Here is a 24,725-nt window from a genome sequence, read left to right on the forward strand (position 1 = left end):
TCCAATCTAAGCCGCACAGTTTTCATCTCACTTTTGTACCATCTCCCTAAGCTGTTGGGAACATGCTAAACACAAGAGTGCTGCACCAGTGAGTGTGTGGTGGAAGAGACTAACAGCGGGTACATGTCCACACACAGATGTACACATGTGACACACACACATGCACACGCACACATTTAAATACACAAAGAAGACTACAAAAATTTATTTTAGAAAAGGACCATAAAAATAGAAAACCATAGTTACTGACAGAAAATCTGAATTAGAATTCTGAAATCAGTCATGCAAGTTAAGACCTTTGATGTATGTATTTTAAGGTTTACTTTATAACATGGTATGTGTTAGTTCAAGGTATAGATTATGTAAAACAGACTTTTAGAGAAAGTTACAATAACCTTTTCATTTAGAAATGAAAGCCCTTTTTTTGCCCCTAAACAAACCCACAACACTTGGACGATTATAATTTTTTCTTAAAAGACACATGCACATGTAGTTTTAGTCAACGTATCCTTAATAAGGTAAGTGGAATTGTTTTAGTAACTAAAGAAGTTACAATTATCCTAAGGACCCTGGACATAGAATGTAATATAATACATACTATTTCCAGGTTTCCAACATCACATTTATCCCATGTGATGGTACATTTCAGCATAATAATGCAGTGGTTCTGGCATACAGGAGACACAGAAATAATGTCAAAAGCAATTCTTTACATTTGGATCTCACCACATCAAGTGCAAACAGTGAACTTAAAACATGAAAATACAATTTGCTCCTTCTAAAGTATACGTTTTTATCTCTTGCAAAAAAAAAAAAAAAAACCCACATTTATTTCCAATGCCTCAAGGTGAAGAGGATGGCATCTATCATAAGTGCAGAGAATGTCTGAAGGATTTAGAAGCAATCTTTTCATAATGTTTCTTTGGGTGAGGAAGTGGAGTTATGAGTTACTCAAAATTCATAAAGATTATTAAGTTTACATCCTTACAGAAAATCTGCTGCTACTGAATTTCTTCACCATACTGCCAGCATCGCAGCCCAAAACGATTGAGAACCTGTCTCTGGTTCAGGAAATCCATCCATTTTGTGGTATCAGTGCTCTGCCGCATAAAATAAAGGTTCTGTCCCATTCAAAACAACAACAACAACAACGGCACAAATTACTTTCAGTGAAGCAGCCTACAGTATCTGCCCTGAATGCACGGTACTCATTCTATCCGTATTCCTTCATGTAAGTGGTTTTAACAGGTAAGTAAATTCCTATTTCAGCAGGTTTACTCCAGATTATCAGCTTGTGTGTCTGTGCCTGCTGGGCTATTTGAATGATTACCCTATCCCCCAAAGGCCTCAGCTAGGACTGATTCTGCACCCACGGCAGTGATCCCTCACAGTAAGGAAGCCTCCCACGCAACGGTCAGCCATCCTGTTTGATAAATTCCAACCTTTCAGCTCATCTAAACTGAGCCTATGGGCTTCATGTTTTTCCTTCTTCCTCTTCGCTTAGGTCTATGGGAAGTTATGAAACATATTTTTCTAGTCCTCCCAGGAGCAAGGCCAGGTTCACAATTTGACCTCAGAAACACAGCAGTCCTGCAATGCCAGACAGCCTGATAGAACTGAGTATTAGTGCTCTCTGCCTGGCCCACACAAACCATAACATGCAGCATGGAGCAATGTTACTTATGGGAAATGACAAGCAATGGATCAGTGGGGGAAAAATAATGGGATTTAATCACGTAAAAACATCACAGGCACACAGCTCCCTTTCAACAAGCTGCCCCACTACAGGTGAGGGCACAATATTCTTAGGAAACTAACCACCTATAATTTATAATGCAGCTGCCTAACCAGCTATTTTGATCAGATGAAGTTAAAGGATTCTTAACACACCCAGAGATTCTAGTTCCCATCAAGTCAATATGCCCCTGGAGAATGATTTTAAACATATGTGCAAAAATATCTACCTATGCATTGGATAGACGTCTTAGATGTATGAGGAATGATCCCAGGAACAGTTTTAGGCTCATATAAAAGACTGTCATCACAGACTAATTATAGACAGTGATACCAAAAAACGACGGCTGACCCTGCAGTCTTATTTACACAATTTCCAGCCAGAGGGCTGTAATGTGGAGCCCCAGTGGGGGCATTTCTCTCTGAAACCCAAGGGCACCTGCATCAAAGAAACTGGTGTAAACGAATCCCTTTGCTCCATGACAGAAGAGAAGACACCAATACTTCAATTATCTTGATATGGAATACATGTGCTGACCTTCTTGAATTCTACATAATGAGATACAGTTACCTCTTATTTATTTATTATTATTATTGTTATAGTTTGCACTTTACCATGCATTCAATTAGAAGAAGGACATTTTGAGGCAAGAATGATATGCTCTTTGGACAGAAGGTAGTGATTCAAAAACTGCAAAACTTCAGCTTTCAAAAATAGCCTAAGTGACCTCTTGCAGTACTCTGACCACTCCGCAGCAAGCAGGAGGCAACCCCTGTGAAGAGCAAATTCTGGCAAAGTTCTCTCTTCACAGATGATGCACAGCTTAAGCTATAATGAGTTTTTGGGTTACAAATGCTGAACGCATTAATATTCCTTGATGATAATTATCACAGTATAAGCACCTTCCCCAATGTGAGTAGCATAAAGCAACTGAAGCAGCATTTTTACTATATTTGAAACAAGCTGGAAAATGGGATTTTCTACTCTTGTAACCTGAGGTCAACATACATCAAGCACTGCATATTAAACACACCTATATGTGACGCTCATTTTGCTTCCCTTCCCTTCTCCTTCATGTATACATAAAGCTATCTTCTTTATTCATTCTTTATTATGAAATTCTTGGTAGGAACATACATGTGATATACATAATCTCAAAATAAAATGTACTTCCATTGCATCATAATGAATCCTATGTTTCTTCTTATGAGAATACAAGTAGCAAATAAGATCAGTAAGCCGTGTTTTACAGATGAGATGTGTCTCTGTGCAGTTTGAATGAATACTGTGGTCACTGGCTGCATATAAAATAGGAAGAAAATTAGAGTCTAGCAAATAGGCTTCTAGAAGAATCAAACACACATTTCATATAAATCTGAACAAACGACCAGTCTTTACCTTTACACCTTCAAAACTAATAATACTTATAAGCATGGAAAGGTTTAAATGTGGATTCAGCCTACCAACAAGATGACAGTAATGAAGTCAGCATCTTATTTACTGGCAACATTTTTGCATAAGGCTCCCAGATACCAATTTTCATCCCAGATTAAAGGAATAATTACTGTTATTTGGGTAATAACTATCAAATATTATAGAAAAATTGACAAAGGTGGTCCATTATGCATCATATCCATATGTACAACAATATCTAATACTCATTATTTGCTCCAGCATACCCAAATTAAAGGCTGAAAAGATTCCATATACTATACCCCAATTTGATTTGACAATATGCTATGAATGGACTATAAATCAATTTTCCCTCATCTCTCTTCCTTCCCCTTCTCCTACTCAGTAAAAAAAAAAAAAAAAGGAAATATTTATTATAAAGCTCAACTGATGTTAGGCAGCTTAAAATAATCACAATTAAGGTCTTCTTACTAACATGCTACAGTGTCAAGTTAGTACTCTATGTAATTAATGCTAACAGCATTTTGACTTAGTGACAAAATGAAAGCCAGTTTGAACCCTTAATCCAAAGAATGTAAATTGGTTGAGGTATTCAGTAGGTGGGAATCTGTTGAACTCATTTGTACCACGTTACCCTACACTTCATTTAGAAAATAAGCCATGCTACAACTGCCTCCAGTTCTCCAGCATCATTTTTACTTATGCGCTGCAAAAATGTCTTAAAATCCCATTTGAATAGATGGTAGGGTTATAAGAGAACCTTTACTAAATATTTAACAGTACTATTGGCGTATTAAACAGTATAATGTGAGAGCCATGAAAGCATGATCTACAGGGTTTGCCTTCTTCAACTTAATGCTGGTGCTCATTTGAAACACTCCACAAGCCCATTCATCAGCAGAACTGATGCATTTTAAAAAGTCCTCATTTGCTAGCAGATAAATGTGGTTAGAGAACCTTTTTAGTGTAGAAATGACTGAAAACCTATTTGATTTTACTGTTCAAAATTTGCTTTACTATGGCTAGGGAAAAAAAAGACCCTCACGAAACATTTAAAAGGCCATTTTGAAATAATATGTAAAAGCTAAAGGAACATAGCTTTGAAACAGGTAGGGGAGGGTATATTTTTCACCAAAAATACATCAAAACAAGGCAACAGATTTATAGACAGCTGATACAGCACATATATTCATTGAATCTGGAAATAATATCTCAAGTACATATTATATAATGAGATTACCCACTGAGACTCTTGCCTGACTGTGACACTGTTGGCAGGTGACTTCATTTGCAACTACTCACAATTGCTTTTTTTTAAATGGGTGACTATTATTTTGTGTACATTAAGATATTTCTAATTACAATTATGCCTTTTGAATAAGTTAATAGAATATTTTAACCTGTCACAGTAGATAGAAAGCAGGAATTCTCTTTGACAATGTATTTCTTTTCTTGAACAGATATAATATAGACTCATTTAAAGAAAACCCCCTTTCTACTGGAGGCCTGCAGAGTTCACATTTATTCAGTAAACACTATAACAATGATTATCTGTCCTCCCAGTTCTCAGTGGAGACTCTTGCTTTTGAAAATGTCTTGTGGTGACTTACTAAATTCAGGCTATTTCAATTAGTATTACTGCACATTAAAAATTAATTGCATTACTGAGTGGATTAAGGTTTAAATTTCAATTCTACAGTATGTGCACTAGAAATGACAGCTAAAAATCAATGCTCTTTGGCCCACAATCGGAAGTGTGTGCGGTTGAATAGCGTGGGACTGGCGTCACCGGCCAAGCAGTTTTAAAAGACTTGATAGTTCTATTGAAGGTGTGTCAGTTCTAATCCTGGATTTTAGTTTGAATGCTGCGCAGTAGCCCAGCCTCAGAGAGAGAAAAACAAAACAACAGCTGCACTAACAATTTGAAAACAAAAATGGACACAGGTACTAAAATTATGACAACAAAAGGAGTAATAGTGCCCCTAAATACACATCTAATTATCCCTTGGTTAAAAGCTTGTTCACAGTTCTGTTCAATAACAGTGAAGAATCTCTGACTTCAGTCTACATTATTTTGCTATTAGTTACTGGGTAAAAACAGTAGATCGGGGCAGGCAACAGGCTATTTTGTAAAGAAAACAACTAGTGTATACAATATTCATAATGACTTTATCTATGTCTTAAGGAAACCCAAAAAGATACTGAAAATACAAATCTTTTCTTTAAGAAATAATCCCATCTAGACCTCTATTTTAAAATGAATTATTAAACCTCTTCGGGGAAAGGGACAAATTAGGATGGGCAATAGTTGATCATTTTGACTACAGATTTATAACATCTATACAAAATGGGTGAAAAGAAATGTGTCACTTTTATTTATAGGAAATTTGTTCTTTTAAGAAGATGAAGATGAGAGACATTATAAATGAAGTCAACAAAGAGGCATCGATAAAGAACTGCAAAACCACCCAGGGTATCTGGTTTTGGAACTGAATGGTGATTGGTATGTGCATAAGAGAAAAAAATGATGTCTGCAGTGTTCCTCAAGATCCCCTCCGTGTTGCACCGGTGGCCAACAGCAAGTTCGGCAGCAAGAGAGTAAAGAAGATGGGAAGTAATAATAACAATAAAAAGAATAATCTGGTGCAAATGGACCCCAAGGTGTAGTTGTCATCCCTGTGCAACAATCACCCTTCACTGCAATTTACTGATGTTGCTTCATTACAATACAGCATATAAAGGGGCAATGCACAAAGTCACTATTTAAAGCTACATGGTTAGAAGCAGTGCATCCCACCCTAGCAGGCACTGTTATGGGAGCTAAGTCAGATTGTTCAAAAGTGAATTGACCTGTAAAAAAAAAAAAAAACAAAGAGGTGAAACCTGAATGCAGCATGGTGCTAAATTTGGGGAGAAAGAGAAGCAAATATAGCAGGAAAAAGTGTTTCCTTAGTGAAATATTAAAGAGATCCCAAATTAATCTGAATTAAAACATCCTTTGAGAGTGTAACAACTTGTGGCTTTGCTAAAAGGAAAAGATAAAGAAAATGATGTTTCCTGTTTGGAAAATATAAACAGGCTCTCTATTTTCTATTTTCATCCCTCATAAAATGAACTGAAATCATGTTTCTAGGTAAACATGACACTGTAAATTCAGGTTAATATGACTGAAAAGAGAGAACGACTGATTCTTCTAATTTTTGCCTGCCGTAATTGAAAGTCTTACTTTTCAGTCAGTGCTCAAAAGATGCCGAGGCAATGTGTTATGGGGAAAAAAAGAGATTCTCTCCTCACCAAGGATCATTGAGTATGTCATTGGTTAATTCTTGCTCTATGCTTCTCATTAGCATTACCCTCAAGTTTCTGGTTATCATATCCGAAATATTAAGACATAATAACTACGAAGGTGCAGATAATTGGATATTAACCAGAACATACTTGACTGGGCAGGAGGTAGAGCACTGCTTAAACTAATCCTGAAATATATTAATCACCAATTAATGAAAAGGTTTCAAATTCATTTCTATTATAGAACACCTCCGAGTATCTAAGCTTTTTCTAACAAAATGACTTGGAATAACAGGGTAGAAATAAGAAATACAGCCATCTGATGATGGCTTGAATTAATTCTTTACAGCCTGTTGTCAGGTAATCATGAAAACTATAGTTAAAGCCTTACTTACTCTTTACAAAGTCTGATGAAAAGAAGGAACTCTTTTCAAAGTTCAGTGGCCTCTGTTTAATATTCCAAATTTATCCCTTCAAATAACAGAGCCATAGCTAAATATTTCATCAGAGAGCTGTCAGAATATTATCCAAGTCTTCCACCTCTAGACCTTCAGCTCAATAACAGATGTACTCTTAAAACATAAAGCCAATTAATGGAAGCCTGGAGAACTCCAGTGAAGATATGCTATATACACAGTGAACACTCCATGATACTAGGTTGATGAATTAAGAGATAAAAACCTTGTCTAGTAGAAAATGTCACCCGCCACTTACTTACATGGAAATAAAGTAATGCTAAGAAAAAAAAAAAAAGAAAGAAAGAAAGAAAAGGAAGAAGAAAACATAAAGAGGAACAAATGGAGAAGAAAAGTCATACTTCTGTATGTTCCATGTGGCTGCAAGATTGTGTCTGATATGTACGTCTAACAGGCGTTTCATTAGTTTGGTTTAAAAAGCCTCACTATGTTCTGTGGAAAAACTCGTACAAGTGCTCGCTAAGTTAGATAAATCGCTAGAAAAATGCCATTCATCTTAAAGAAAAAAGTAAAATTTCTAAGAACATTATTTTCTTAAAGAACAATGTTTTCTTAAAGTGTGAAAAGAGACCGTTATCTCTTTTCATACTTAAAAGATGCAGTTCCCCAAAACTCTGAAGAAGACTCACATTTTTATGTCAGAGGAAACAAGGCATCTGAATTAATACAATGCAAGTGTGAACTTAAATGATACCATTTCTCTATTTCTCCTGCCTTGATTCACTTAATTTGATGAAATAGTAAGAAAACGCTTGTTATCTCAGAGTTCATTTTTTAAATTCTGTTGTTTGTTGACTTTAATTTTAATAACTCTTAAATAAGCACTCACAGCAGATGGACTTCAAATATGCTGGCAAGCAGGCCCTTTTATCAACAATTTTGCCATAGAAATACACAAACATTTCAATGGCTCTTCATTAGCAAACAAATCAACAAGTGATATTTTAATGCATGACTTTATTCCATCTCTGTGGGGACTGCAGTTGAGAGTGTGATGTACAGTACACAGAAAGGAATCATCAGCCACAATGTCCCAGGGCTCTCTCCATTGAGGACTTCGCAGCCTCTGCTTAAAGACTGCATTTAATTGACTGATAGACAGTAGCTTCTTTGTTCACAGAAGACAGCGAAGTAATGGCAGCTTGAAAATCGTACCATCTACAGGGTCTCCTGAGACTAGTAACAGGGGGATATGTGTCAGGAATAAATAAATAATCTAATTATTAAGCCACTTCCTGTCAAGTTAACTCCAATTTGTTGGCTTTTGAAGGCAACAAAACGAGGCATTTTTCCTCATTATGCTTCTCTTTTTATACCAGTGGTAATCACAGGCGGATTAAAGGGTGCCTGATTGGTTTTTTTGTCAAGGAACTGAGAAGCAGCCAACAGTACAGAAAAACAGAGTTGGGGTTAGAAGAAATTTCATGCTTGTCTCCTTTCCAGCTCCCTAACAGCCCACACGGCTGCCCCATACAGAGCTGCCAGCTGTACAGCAAATGTGTACCCCTCCAACTGAGGCCTACCGGGCCACAGGCGCCATCCTGAGAGCTGTGAGATACCTTGCAATCTTGGCAGGTAGCTACTGCTGTCATAGGCATAATTCTAAAGGTGACCTACGAAACCCCATCAGCTCACCAAATGCAACAATATGAGCAGCTGAAGTTCGACACCCACTCTCCATATTGGCTCCCTTTCCTTTGTTTACTGCTATTAATGGCCCTGAAACTAGGAAATAACCTATGGAAATAGGTCATCGGAGACCTTTTCCTTTGATGTGTGTGAACCGATTCTGTGGAAATAGGTCACCACCCGTGTGTGTGCATGGGCAAGCAGGAATGTGCAGGGATCTATATCTTTTTAGGTATTGCTGATGACTTTTAGTGCCCTCCATTCGGAAATGCTTTGCAACCTTCATTCAGAAACAGATACCCACGTCTGATAATGAACATATCAAAGAGTGAGTGAAAAACCAACACACTGGTGGTGTATTCTACAGGAAGTCAAAGGTGAGGACACAATGAGGTCCAGAAGCCCTGCCATTGTGTGTCAGCCAGTCACATGGCCGTATCCAACTGGTAGGGCCTCTCTTCCTAGCGTCTCTGTGCTGAGCCTAGGAAGACAGGCTGGCATCCAGTAATTTGAGAACAACATTTTTCTGAAGCCCCTTTAGGAGCCGTGTGTTCTAAAGAGTAATAAAACGTGGAATCTTCGATCTATGGCCTCAGCCACAATCCTCAGCCTCACAGAAAATTAACAACACAAGAAATGTCTAGCAGGCTATCTTTGGGGTTTATAAATGTAAAAATACACTAACTGCCAGTGTTTTTTATTCTTGTAAATCAAAACTGCTAGACGCAAGCTAAAACACATGATTTGTCTTTTAATAGCTTAACCCTGAAATTGAGTGACAGACCTGAAGATTTTATCCCAAGTTCCTTAAGAAATGAGAATCCAAAGAATCACGATGAGCTCTTAAAAACTCTGCCTTCCTCCAAAAAGTCATTTTTCTTTGAGTTTCTTTTAAATTGTCTTTGTTTTTAGGAAGGCTGATCATATGGAGCCTTGGTAAGTTCCTGTGGCCCCTCTTTGCACTCGGTAAGCAGTGCAGCTATGTTATATTTATGCCCGCGTATGTCCTTTCTAAATACATCTTGAATTTTTGCTAAATTGTGCAGATAATTAAACCCTCTTCATATTTACAGTCTGCTTCATTGGTACCATGAATTCTGTTTTCAGTTACTGTCTGCAAATTCCCTCTCTGAACAATTTCATACTAAGCAATAACACTTCATTTTACATAAGTTTTATCTGATGTCCCCATACAGAGCTGCCAGCTGTACAGCAAATGTGCGGTTCTCAAACTGAGGCCTACCAGGCCACGGGCTCCATCCTGAGATCTATAAGGCACCTTGCTGTCATTGGCAAGCGTTCCCTGCTATCTCTGTGACCATCACTCCACACTGCACACAACTTAAAATCATCTGATTATTAGAATTTGTGGCCCACACTCCATTTTATCCTTTATTTAATCGATCCCCAGATCACACATTTGTTTAAATGTTTTGGCTGGTTTACAAATCATGCAGCCATCTGCACAGTAGGTGTGACACCATTTTTTAGACAAAAGTTACGTTCTAAACAAAGATAAAGTCATTTGAAATGCTTTGGTGTTTGTTATTCTGCCTGGTTCACTTGGACCAACTCTAAGAAATAAATAGAATTATCTGTGTAAATCGATGAACATCTATGAAAAACAATACCCAGCAGAACGCCCAGCTTGCTCCATTACCTACGTTAATATCATGACAGCTGAGGAGAGATGACCTGGCCCACTTCTCATCTCTCCTGTACAGATGGCTATTAAAGAGAAAGTATCCCTTTTGTATGGTCCATGTAGAAACCCTTTATGGGCTTTTCAAATAAGCCAGCATTGCCCACATGAGGGTAGCTTTCTGTTACCATTAAACTGCCCAGATTTCATCTTTTTTCATCCAGCTCTTGATGAAATAAGCCAGTGTTTTATCATATTTAACACCAAATGCTTGTTTCTTAATTCTCTGAATTTTGTAAGCAATCAAATAAAGATGATTTTTTTTAAAAAAGCGTTCAGTCATCTTCTCATTTACAATGAATGTAAATCGAGAGTCCAAAATATCTCAATGATTTTGAGCTTCTTAGGATAGCATGGAGATTATAAACACATATGTATACCCACACATATAGGCATTATTGTTGATCCATTTCTATTCATTCTTTTGAAACCAGTCAGTGAAAGTAAGAGTTTAAAGGGCAACGTGGACCTTTCTCTTCCATATATTTGGATATTTTCCCTTAGGACATAAAATCCTAAACTACTATGGACCTCAAAATACTGGTTTTAGTCTTTTCTAAAGCAAGTGCACTCAAGCTGAAATGCTTCAGAGGTGATACTGAATGCCACAAAACGATAATGAAGATTAGTCTTATAGTACACCACCCACTGAAGAAATGAAAGGAAAACAATGCCATTTGTGACCTTGGGCACCAAACAAATTGCAGGATGTATGAATGCCACCTGCCACAGAACAGACTACAATTTCACCACACTGTTAAGAACCGATTTACTCATTCTTGATGCCTTGACATCAGTGATATATATCACGTGTAACACAACACATAGAGTACATATCTTCCCACATATGCTGGAGAAGAGCTTAATCTTTTCCTGGTGTTTTGAAAATCGTGATTATCTATAAAATACTGAGTATTTATTAGAGATATAAATACAAAGTCAGTATCTTTGCATCAGTGTTTTCCTACTAGCTATCCTTTACAATCCCAAATTCTAGCTCTGCTTTTCTAAGAGATAAATATATTTGCTTCTTCAAAATGCTTTAACATTACACTTGATCTATCTAGGACATGTTTATTAGCGACCATTTCTGGATTTTCCTATCTTTAACAAAATGGGGTATTCTGACACTTAGAACAATTTTGCCATTACAACACTGGTCTTTCTAATCAGATGAAAAAAAAAATTTACTAAGTAACCATTTCTAAGTATATTATTAAAAATAATCCTTATGTAAAAGGCTTGTACCTAGTCCATCCATGAACTTTGAAAGGGACGGCTGGAAATGGCCATAGCTATATACTGACTACTTGTCCTCCAAAGCCCACAACTATAGTAATCAATTCCAAGGATAATGGTATTTCTCCCCTTTGATCATTCCTTTGTCAAGCTGACTGGCCTTCGATGGTGAGTGTACTGCTGGTTGTCTACCACCAGCCGCTCGCAATTTGCTCACTATGTTTCATGAGACAGTTGTTTGTGGCTGTTTGGAACACATTTGTCTCTTTGGGGATTTATGCGCTAGTTGCAATGCCAACCTCCATAGTGATCGAAATTTCTTTCTAACTAAAATAGATAATTAGAGGCTGGTAATTATTGGTCAAGAATTATCAGAGTGAAAAAATTAAGCTTCTCATAAATAGTTCTTGGCAATGTCATCTCTTTATATTATCTCATGCCTAACAGCCCTTTATTCAGAGCACTTACAAATTTACTCTACGCTGTTGAGCCTCATAATTTTATATGAGGCAATCCCTTTGCTGGGTTAAACACATTTAAATTCTCTTGTTTCATCTCTATTTGCACTAATCCATACCAAAGAATAATAATAATAACAGACAGCTCAAAGAGGAAAATAACAATAAATATTTACTATGCTGATAGAAAAGAGAAGGGCAAATAGGAAATTAAAGCACCTAATACATCCTGGTATCTTGTTGTATTCTCAGGTCAAAAGCCAACATAAACTATGTGAAAAGAACAAAGGAAGAGAGGAAAAATTTTCTTATTGGCACAGATCTTTAAAGAGGGAAATCTTTTCCCCAGGAAAGCTGTTAAAATGTTTTGTAGCTCTTTTTGTGTGTGTGTAAAGAAGAAAAGAAACCCCTGAATAGTCACTGGTCTGATTTCTTACTGAAACTGTGTCGAAATGTGGTGAAGAGGGAGGTTTTCTTTTTTTCCTTAATAGACGTAAGTCAATTCCCTAGTGCATTTTTATCGAGTAATTATTCTCGCAACTCAGACCATGTGTCCACACCTTGCTGCAAAACCGCACTTAAGAAGAGCACCTCCGGTTTGTACCTGGTGGAAACATTGATGGTTTCCCTTTCACAAATGTCCCTGGCCAACAGCCTGAGACCAGCACATCCAGAAAGATGTGTGGCGGTTGCTTGACACTGAGATTGCACAAAAACATAGGTGCCACAGAAGCAAATGCAAATGACTTGAGTAAAGAAGGAATTTAAAGTTACACCTCATTGGGTCATCTGTAGGTCTTGTTTTCCACCAGGTGACATAATCCTTCCTCTACATTGATTGAAATGTAAAACAAAATCCGCAAGAACTCTATATACCCTCTTAACAAAAGGAGTAAGAGGCTTTTCAGATAGTCCCTAATCCCCCTTCCTCTACTGAATGTCTAGTTGAGATTATTTTTTGATTAGACAAAAAACACACACAGATATACAGCCTAAAAATACCTACCCTCAATGGAGGAATTTTAGCCAACAAAATAACGCTGCCTGCCTCATTTGAAAGACTAAATAGCACATTAGAATTCTAAAAAGGGGTATCAGCCTTTGTGACGCCCTTCATTTTTGCGTTCTCTCTCTCTAGATACTAACAGCACGAATAGGGTGTAAGGACTTGGATGCATGGTCAACAGATAAAACAATTAAATGGATGCTACTCATTTATTTAGGCCTCAAGTGCAAGAGAATTACATATTTTTATTATTAAAAATGACATGAATATTAAACAACTAGACCCTCTGTGCAAAGGAATGGAATGTGCTTCTCTGATGAAAGGTGAATTGTTAAATGCTCAGGTCCCAAGAGGTGAGTGTCTTATTAATCCACTATAAGGTAGAAGGGAAAAAGCCTTGGGAAAGCACTAATGATGCAAGGAATATAAAATAAGTACAAACAGGAATGATACAAAGCAATTTAAAAAGAAGACAAAACAAACTGATTAATGTTTATAGGCAAAATGATACTAAAATTGGAAAATCAAAAAGTACCGTTATGCTGAACATTCAATAGAAATTCTAAATGTGCAAAAGAGTATTAACATTGTGGTGAAAATATATTCAACATATTCATCTGAGTACTGGGACAAATAAATCCAGAAACAAAAATAAGTTTACATTGAATAGAACTAATAAGAAGCATGACCACAAAACTTCACTGAATTTCTCATGAACTGCAAACTTCTAAGAACTGCTTTCATTCAAGCCTATCTAAAAGTGTAGCATGAGGTAGAATCATGAATGACTGCCACCAACACAGTCTACTCAAGAAATAAAGAGACGGGAAATATTAACATTTATCATTTGGCAGGAATTCATTTTTTCTAAGCCACTCCTCTCCTCTAAAAAGCTGTTTTAAAAGTTTACATAAGGTATTTTTCACATTCTCAAACAGAAGGGAATTTCAAGGAAACATCTGAATCTCTCCTACGTGTTGCCATTATCTTCTAATCACTCACTAAAGTTGTCAACGCTATTGTCATATTGAAGGATATACTATTTAATATAGGTGAAATCACTAATAATATTAATACTTAAATCTGGAAAATGTAGAGATAAATTGATCAGTATTTTAGCTGCTATGTATAAGTTCCATTTTGCACAAATAAGCTCTTAGTCGTTTATAAGCAACAACCGCCTACCTATCATTTGAAAACCATAAAGCACATCCTTTTGAAAAATTATCAATTTTCCAACATGCCTTTGAATTTATCTTCATTAATTTATATCAGAAAAATGGAAGTTTTGTAATAGCTTTAATGATCAGAAATGACAGGTGAACAACCTTCCACAAAGCATTCTTAGAATACTTCTAATTAGTATACAATAAAACTGGTTCCTCCCTGAAAACAAGTTCATAGTCTCAAATGTTGAATTTTCTTTCCTGTCTTATAGAGTTTCATCGTAGGAGAGTATGAGGTTAATTTGACTTTTTAAATATTATAATTATTTATGGTATTATGAAATACCATGAAGTGAGTATGAAATAAAAAACTCGTAGTATAAAAAACACAAATGAATAACAAGAATAGCATAAAGTAATAGCAATTGTCATTTTACTAGTAGAAAAATGATCTGCTTGATAAAGTTTAATTGGCTGGTAAAACGCTTAGTGTTATTACTAAGTGCTTATCAAATTAAAAGACATAGGCACTAATCCGTGAGGAATTAAGAAATAATGGGACAATATGAATAGGTTAAAAACATATCCTCTTAGTTTTAGCCCATGCGATACACGCAAAATCCTAAAAACAATGGCCCGGAGTAACTTCAGAAATCTTTCCCCAAACCACTTTTATACAAATCTATGGAAAATTTGGTGGGGAAGAAAAAATGATTACTGAATTCTTTACATGATCTTTATGATCATGATTATTTCCAGGCTGTTGAAACCATACATATAAAACTATTTTATGGCTATTTAAATTATTTATGTTTCCCTATCACAAAAACTCACTACTTCAGATTTTGATACAAAGATGCTTAAGCAACACACAGCAGTGCCATTACCATAATAACTTCTGAAATTAAAACCTGTCTAAAACTCTACGGAAAGCTAACATCCAGTTCATTAACCATTCCTGTTAGTTTTCAATAATGCAAAAATGATTAGAAGTTTCATTTGTTAATCACCTGTGTTTTGACTGGCAGTAGATATATAATCCTCTGCAGAAGTCTAAACTAGCCCTTGCAGAAAATAAAATGTGCTAATACCTTATCAGGACTAATAACAGAAATTAAAAAAAAAATCAATCATGCCGAGGAACACCAATGATGGTTGAACAATTAATTCATCTTTAACTCTGTTTAATGGTGATATACACAAGTAGAAGAAACATCTATCTGTAATAAGGTTTAGAGTGTCACTCACCAATCATGTGATTTGCAACATGAACCTGAATATCCCATTCATTGTAGAAAACCATCTGACACTTGATGCATTGATAGGTCTTCTTCTGAGAAAACAAGTATAAACAGAGTTACTTAGACACATGGACTCTTAATTGTTTCTTTGTTTAAAAAACATTTTTCTGAGATGCTGGTCTTACCTATGTTGCTAAGAAACAAACTAAACTACAGGGCCACTTGGCCCAAGTTCCACGAATTCCTTACTTACACCTTATGGCTTGATCCCAACACCATATTTTCATTTGCAGACATTTAGAAGAAAGAAAAGCACATAATTATGGCATAATATATTTTTAAACATCCCTAAACTCAAAAACAGAAGGTTTTTAAAACCAGAAGTATTACAGAAATACAGTTTTAAAAAACATGAGTATTAAAAAAAAATCTACAGCGTTTCAGAATCCAATGTCTTTGAAGATCAGGCACAACTTCATTCTGACCAATATAACTAGGGTGTTGCTTCTAGCTATCCGTAAGTGATATGGCTAATAAGTTAAGATTCACGGATTCCAGCTAAAATATTTAGAGATATAATTTTTAGCTAAAGTCTACAATTTAAATGATGTTTTAGAAGCTGCTAAGTATTAGCATTTAAATATGTACTTCATCCCATAAAGATATAGTATCATAATGAACATTCTAACACTATTTTATCATTTTACACAACAGTCCTGTGAAGTAGATAGAGCAAGATTTTTATTACAATTCTTATAGCATAAATGAAGAAACTGAGGTCCAGAGAAATAGAAAGATTTGCTTGATGTCACGGTGCCGTACAGCTGGGAAGAGAAATACGTTCTTTTGACTCTAAATGCTGGTAGGCTCTCTGATTTCTGAACTATAAAGCAGCCATTATAATTTTACATCTTTATTATTGAGTCCCAGTACCTATGAGATGAACTCAATAAATAGAGTATTAGTTGTGTTTTCCAGAGCACATACTTACATAACTTCCTTTTTGATGAATCTTAATATTTGTAATTAAAAACCATGTTGGAAGACAAAATAAACCATTATGAAAATAATCCATTTTTAAAATGTCCCAAACATGAGAAAATTACATTTGTAAAATCACATAAATGACATTTTCTTACAAGCATTTTTTACAGAATTATCGTTTCATTTGAAGTCATATAAAATTGTCTTACAAATGGCATTAATAACGAAATACTAGCCTGTAAATTACAATCAATTAGAAGGAACTGAAGTTCTTTAGAACTTAACAAAATCAAAGTTAAGCACAAACATTTAGCATAATTCATTTGAGATTTAAAATTATAAATGCCATTAATATAATTTTTTCCTAATTATTGTAATTTAACATAATATTTTCTTCTGCAACAGTGAACAATATTCTTTGTAAACCACACAAGTATAGGCATATTTCCACTGGAGGCTGTCTAAATTATCTGACGGTCTTTGTACATTAGGCATATTGCGAACTATGTGCTGAATCTAAATCTAACACGGACTTCAAACACCCTGACAATCACCAAGGAAGATTTACTACACTGAGCTGTTTACAAGATGCTTTTGATGGTGACATATAGAGCAACATGTGTTACGTAAATAACATCTATTCCTTTTTTAACAATATTTCCCTTTAGAACTAGTTAGAAAATATTTCTTACTCCCTGATGACCTACATTATATATTGTTTATTAGCATACTTCTAGCATTATTCCTGATATGTGACCTTGCTGAAAAACAAAGAAACATAAACTTAATGGCTAGTCTTTTCTCTTGTTAGCACAGTAAAACATGCAATATGTCGAAAACTGTCTCCAAAAATGATGACTGATGAATATGTTGGCAGAATATACTAGGGCTTTTTTTTCCTAGTCTAATAATAAAGAACAAAACCATTTCAAAAGCCAAAATAATAAAATGCCAGCACTTACTACTGTCTTCAAAATGAACTGACACATGTAAGTTTTCTTTTATCATCTAATGAAAATGCTTTTGCCACTACTGATAATTCAAACATTAATTCTCTCCACTCATAAAACAGTGTCTAAAATGCTATGTTATATATTTTTATTTAAAAAGCCATATTCTTATCTATAAGCTCCTAAATTTACGGCTAGATAAGAATTTACTGTGATCAAAAACAATGAACTGTGATTTTGAAATACTGAAGCTTGAACTCTACTTCACCATATTTTTCACATTTCCCAAATACAAAGCCATGATGTGCAAATTGGTATGTGTTAAAGGTTTTCTTTTTAAAGGCAGGATATAAAATTCATTTTTACCCTCAGTTTTTAAAACGGTGATGTTAAATGACCTTTAAAGCATCTTTCATTATAACTATAGATTCTTTGCAAAATATTGGAGAGATCCCTGCACACCTGTACAGCATCTTTAAGTAAAGGGATTATAACCTCTGAACAGTGTCAGCCTTGGGGGACTCATTCCCTTGGAGGTAAATTTATTCCACCTCTGTATGGCTAAAATTATGAGAGAATTCTTCCTAATTCTAGATCCAAATCTGCTTTTTCTGCCACTTTCACCCATTGGCCCTAACTCTAAGCTCTGGTACTACACAAAGAAGAGGTTGAATCCATTGTCTAATATGACAATTACATTAGCCCCTTTTCAGACGGAACATAGGGGCACAATGTAAGAAACGAATTACCTCCCATCCTGGTTACCTATCTCCAGGTCAATGTTTTAAGAAATAGAACCCCAAATGAAGCTTGATATTCCAGGTATGATCTGACCCTTGCAGAGTACATGAGGATTGTCACCTCCCTTAGGACAATTACTTACATTTATATAAAAGACAACAAAAAAAGTCAAGTGAGATAATTTCTTTTAAAAGCAGATAAAAGTAGAAACAGAACTTCCATTGTTTGGGCCCCAGATTGGCCTTTATCAACGCTTAAGTTGTCAATTTACTTGAAATGCTAATTTAGTACATTTTTAAAAGAGACTTTTTTTTTCATTAGCCTTTTTAAATGTGCTACTTGGGAGTGGGATTGTCATTTCCTGATTGTTCTCTTTTGTTTTCTGATACTGATAGATGTAATTATCAAGGATACAACTTTTTCCTAGCACCTCATTATTTTTGATTGATTTTGAGAACAATTTAAATGTGCCTTTTTGACATTCTTGTTTTCAGTTACACTCTGGGTAAGGTACTCAGAGACTTTTTAAAAAGAACATCTCATAAATTAAAAAAAATGATTAGAGATGCTTAATAATATAGTTTTAAAAAATTATTCTGATTAACCCTGTTACCCTCCATTCCATCCATTAGGACTCAGACTTCACATCCAGTCTTAACCAAATTTTAAAAAGTAATTTAAAATAATAATTATTAAAACTTATACTTTGTAGAAATCAAACTGCTTTGATTTCTTTTACCAAAATACTGAATGGATTTTTAAAAAATCAGTGCATAGTAATCCTCTAAAACAGAAATGAAAAAAAATTAATTTGTTACCATGGGAGGTGACTATTACATCAATTTCTTTTTCTGAAAATTGGCAATGAAAGGGTCAGAAGCACCTTGCTTTTTTTAGGAGGAAGTGTAGGTCGTGCCTATTTGATGAGTGAAAGCTTTTCTTTATAGAAGAATGACAGCAGAAGGGGTGACAAAATTAGATATTCACCATTTTGCAATGCCAAATAACATGGTTCAGGATGATCACTAACGGATGCTGAAACTAGTGGAAGACAGGTTATTCTGAGATACTCAAATTTCATCCTTTGATCATTGCAAAGCGAACTATATATCTTTACAATAAATTTAGCTAATGGTAATTACTCTAACCAGACTATTTAGCTTAATACCATTAAGAATGGAAATGACGTGACCTTGTGTGCCTCTCAATGAGTTGCAATATGAAGTATACATCACCAATATAGTATCTTATCTAAAATGTATACTTGAATATAATTAAGTCTTTAGGCCTAACAATCCAGTTTTCAGTAAATACAGGGATAGGGGAACAAATATTACTATGAGAAAAAAATGCAAATCCAGAATATTCTTTCAGAGAAATGGCCTGTTGTCTTCGAAAAGGGGAACAATTATTACTATGAGGGAGAAAAAAAACCCCTCAAATCCAGAATATTCTTCAAAAGAAATGGCCTATTGTCATGGGGAAAAAAAGTGAAGAGATGAAAGAGACTGAAGAAGACTTGAGTAAATGCAATGTGTGGGTCCTGATTTGGGGGGAGGGGGCTGAAACAGCTCTAAGGCGGCTTTTGAGGCAATTGAGAATAATTTAGATATCAATCTGACTATTAGCTGATTATTAGACGCTATCAGGACATTACTGTTACCTTTTTTAGATGTGATAATGGTATTGGGGTCATGTGGGTAAACATTCTTTTTGGTAGGAGATGCATACTGAGTATTTATAGGGATGAAATATTTGCAATTTACTTTCAAAAGTTTTAGGAAAAAACATACATAGTCATATATAAGTAAATGGCTACATGTTAACCATCATAAACTCTAGTTGTATACGTGAACATTTTCATAATAAAAACTGGAAAAAATGAATAGAGTAATTCATAACATGCAGTTTTAGAAGCTCAGCTTAACCCCTGATTCACCTCCACTATTCACTTTAGACTCCCATACTTGATATGCACCAAAACTAATTTGCACTTAGTTGTTTTAAGTAGCTTTGGAAACATTTTGGTATTTGTTTGTGAAGTTCTTTTTCCTTTTTTTTTTTTTTTTTTTTTTTTACATAAATCTAATGTATAAACTCTAAGAAGTCAGGAACCATAGCTCACATTCATTTGTATAATAAAATAATAATTTAATAAACTGTTTCATACTTTAGTAAAGAACTTGTACGCAAAAAAAAAAAAAAAAAAAAAAAATCCCTTGAAACAGTCCTGTAAGAGTAGATAAAGGAGGGATTATTATCCTCATTTATAGATTAATTAACCGACTTGGTTAAAGTCATACAGGTATAACCAAGCCAGGATTCTACTGTCTTTCACACACTGGATTTTAACACAGTTTATATTCTGATCGCTTGCAGGTAAATTTACAATTACATTTTAGGTGCGTTTCAAAAGGAGGCTTTCCATATAATTAAGTAGTGCTTTGGTCTTTGACAATGCCAGGAATGGTAGGAAAAGTAACTTATAAGAGTGAAGGAACTGTCTGTAGCTAAGTTAGCCTTAGGCTCCCAGTCCCAGACTCTTGACTAAGATTCATAGGATAGAATTGGCTCTTAATTCCCTAAGTCTATTTCAATATTTTCCATTTGTCATCAATGTTCTGCAGTTTTCTTCTTTTTGCCATGTTTTAAACTGTACATTTAAGTGTATTTGTCTTGCTCAATACAAAAATAATAATTTCAATTTGAGATCTCATGTATGTCCTCAATTCTTAAAATTTTCAGTGATTAAAATCACTCAGTTATTAAGTCTATTTATGACACTCTCCATTCACTTCCATCAGAATCCTTATTAGACATAGATTAGAGCCTCTCAGTCTATCCCCCATGTATTTTAACTGTCCTTTCATTCATATTTTAAGAATCTATTTGTCTTCTTATGTCCTACTCTTACAGAACACTGATTCTCTCTTCACAGCTGACCAATCTAGAGTTTATCCTATTTAGCAAAGCTTTTATTTAAAATGACTATTTTTCATTTCCAACATTTCTAGTTTTAAACATTCAAATGCTTTTGTTTTATTTCTGCTTGGATTTGCTTCATAATTTGTCACTCTTTTCAGTGGAAATCATACCTTCATTGATCTTTCTGAGCTTCTAAACATACTTATTTCAAAGTCTTTGTCAGACTGTTCAAAATAATTAGTTTCTTCTTTTTTTCTGCTTTACTAGTGTTTGATTCATTCATATACTTTGGAATCTTGGTTGAAAGCCCATTTGTAGTGATTTTTTTTCCTATGTGCTAATTTCTTCCTTTCCAGTAGTGTCACCATCGGTTCTACTGGGGCATCCCAGGCTACTGTACCAGAGCTGGGTCTCGGAGGAGCACTTCCTGCCTATCTGCTGTGCTGCAGGGATAGAAAGACATTGCAAGGTAAATCACAGAGGCAACACATGGGTAATTCAGTCTTATGTCACAAAACTGTGTCTTTCTTCCTACTCCTTCAATCCTTCAGGTAAAAATCCTAGTTCCTGGTAGTGGTCAACAGAATTACATTTTCCCAGTCTCTTGCTGTGAACAAGAAAGTTTCACCCAGGCCCTGCTTCAAATAGTGGGTCTGGATTTGTCCCACAGGGATTAAACCCTAATTACCACTTTCTATTTTTGGAAAATGTTCAGCAGACCCCTGGCTTTGGCCTTAATAACCATGTGGTTTTCTTATTTGGTTTCTAGATCTCAAAGATGAAGAACTGTTTTGGACTTGACTAAGTCCATTTGTTTTTCTGTCTTTATATTTTATCTGTCATTGCTGTGTATGTTTGGAACATCAAAGCCAAAGTTACAGAGCCATTTTTCCAGGATGTCCCATAGCTCTCAGCTCCCTCTATTTCAAGGCTTTTAAGGAAGGACCAGTGTCAGATTTGGTCACAACCTGAAATCAGGATATTGTACAATGATGCTATAAAGTATTCATTCCAAATATATCCAGTAGTCTTAGTAGGAAAGAATCTTTAGATTTTCTTTCTGTAATACTAACTTGTCGTATAGTTAGTTGTGTAACAAATCATTAAATGACCCTGAGTTTCCTTCTCTGCAAATGAAAAAATAATAAAACCTACATCTTAGAGTTGATATGAAAAGTAAATGAGAATTATATAAAAATGTTTGGTACCATGCCTACCATGTAGCATACCTGCACTAAACAGTAATTCTTAATGCTTGCTTATTTATTTATTTATTTATTTATTTATTTTTATTTTATTTTTTTTTTTTTTTGAGACGGAGTCTCACTGTGTCGCCCAGGCTGGAGTGCAGTGGCCGGATCTCAGCTCACTGCAAGCTCCGCCTCCCGGGTTCACGCCATTCTCCTGCCTCAGCCTCCCGAGTAGCTGGGACTACAGGCGCCCGCCGCCTCGCCCGGCTAGTTTTTTGTATTTTTTAGTAGAGACGGGGTTTCACCGAATGCTTGCTTATTTATTAAAGGTACTATTTACTGTCTATATTACTCTTTGACAGGTTTTTATGGTGATGGAATAAAATATGATATAAACTGTTGTCAAAGGTGAGTAGTTTTCACCCTTCTAAGTGGACTTTGGAACCACATTAAAATTTCTTTCAACTCAAATCCACTAATTTAAATTTCATGACAATTAACAAGGGTTAAACAAATGTTTATTAAATAAAGCTTTAAAAATTAGTTGGCCCTCCATATTTGAGGATTTTGCATCTGTAATCAACCTCTAGTTGAAAATTTAAAAAAAATAAAAAATAATACAATACCATAAGAATAATCAAATAAAAAACCAATACATTATGACAGCTGTTTACATAGCACTTGTATTCAGTATCACAAATAATCTAGAGATCATTTAAAGTATATGGGAGCCTGTACATGTTTTTATAAGGGACTTGAGCATCTGCAGGGCATCATGGAACCAATCCCTCATGGATACCAAGAGACAACTAATAACACAAAGAAAATCACAAGTTGGTGACAAGGTTGGGTGAATGGGAAGGAAGAAGCAGTAAGAACGTGTAAAAAGGTTTATGCTAGCTGGGAGGAAAAAGCTGTTTTCAAGGACTATAGCAATATATATTACCATTTCAAGAATGAATATATTAATTACAAATGCAATATATATTTAAGAGCAGTAGCACCAGTATTTTGTTGGCAGACAAATGGTTACTAAACATGAGTCAAAGTAATAAGCCAGCAGCTTTCCACAAATGCTCAATAACTCAGACATTCTACTAATTTAGCCTAGTCATTTTCTAAGTAATTCTGAATTTGTATGAAAATAAGTCACTGAAGAAGGAAAAAATGGTTATTGAAATGTAATGAAAGCCACTAATGATGAAAAGCCCAAATAATTCACTGAAAAACAAATGTATCAATATTCTAATTTGTATTCTTGTGACAGTTAAAAGGATACTATTGTCTTATAGTGGTGGTTAATGTCCTGAGATAAAATCCATGTAACACTTTACATCATGCCTGGCACATGGCAACACCTCAACAACCAAGAGATATTAACCGTGATCCCTAAACTCAAGGCATTACAATATAATTAGGGAAATAAAACACACAAACATTAAACTGTTTTAAGTATTTTGCCTAAATGACATGGCAAAGCAGTTTAGGACCAAGTGCCTACTTTGGTGTATTGCAAAGAGAAGACAGAACATGTCAAAGAGTGACAGATTAATACGGTCTGGAAGAGTTAGAAAACCCCCCCTGGGAAGAGATAGGACTTGATCTAAGTTCTAAAATGGGAATAATTTTCTTGAGTTTGAAACTGTTACAGGGCCTGGTATGGTGGCTCATACCTATAATCCCAGCATTTTGGGAGGCAGAAGTGAGAGGATCGCTTGAGTCCAGGAATTCAAGACTAGTCTGGGCAAGGTAGCACAACCCTATCTCCACAAAAAAATTAAAAAATTAGTCAGGTGTGCTGGCTTGTGCCTGTATTTCTAGCTACTTGGGAGACTGAGTCAGGAGGATCAATTCAGCCCAGGAGTCTGAGGCTGCAGCGAGCTGCGACCATGCCATCGCACTCCAGCCTGGGGTACAGACTGAGTGAGACTCCATGTATTACATGCCAGCCAAGTTGCTCACAGTTCATGGGGAATAAGGAAGACAATTCAGAATAGAGCCAGTGTTAAAGAAGATTGCTTCTGGCCAACTGACTAGACAAGAAAAGGAAGAGAAAAGAAAAAGCCTATAGATACTGGTTTTAAATGACTGAGTTGCAATTTTTATAGTGCCAGGGAGAAAAAATATTTAAGTCTATTAAATATGTTTATTGATACATCCAAAGCTCATGTTGAATTGTGATTCCCAATGCTGAAAGTGGCCCTTGGGTGGGAGGTATTTGGGTCATGGAGGTGGATCTCTCAAAGCTTGGTGCTGTCTCTATGACAGTGAGTGAGTTCTCATGAAATCTGGTCACTTTAAAGTGTGTGGCACCTCCTCGCCACTCTCTCTTGCTCCCGTTCTTCCCATGGGAGATGCTTGCTCCTGCTTTCCTTCCTGCAAGAGTAAAAGCTCCATGAGGCTTCCCAAGAAGTGGAGCAGGTGCTAGCGCTGCAGAAGTATAAGCCAATTAAACCACTTGTCTTTATAAATTACCCAGTCTCACGTATTTCTTTATAGCAGTGCAAGAATGATCTAATACATTTATTTTTACAAAGAAAACCCTAAGCTCCATGAAGATATAAATTTAAGCTACTACTATG

The 24,725-nt window shown here is 35.5% G+C and overlaps 1 protein-coding gene across 6 annotated transcripts in view; it reads right to left on the minus strand.

Moving 5' to 3' along the window:
• The window catches only part of ZNF521 (zinc finger protein 521), a 293,510-nt gene that overhangs the window by 119,865 nt on the left and 148,920 nt on the right, over positions 1-24,725 (minus strand). For all 6 annotated transcript variants that reach the window (XR_003116693.1, XM_025365533.1, XM_025365536.1 and 3 more), the window contains one exon: positions 15,361-15,445. Coding sequence is in view for 5 of the 6 variants with exons in the window: in XM_025365533.1 (XP_025221318.1) it covers positions 15,361-15,445 (85 nt within the window). In the remaining variant the exon portion in view is untranslated. The remainder of the gene's footprint in view (positions 1-15,360; positions 15,446-24,725) is intronic.

This window comes from Theropithecus gelada, chromosome 18 (assembly GCF_003255815.1).
Source record: "Theropithecus gelada isolate Dixy chromosome 18, Tgel_1.0, whole genome shotgun sequence".
NCBI lineage: Eukaryota > Metazoa > Chordata > Mammalia > Primates > Cercopithecidae > Theropithecus > Theropithecus gelada.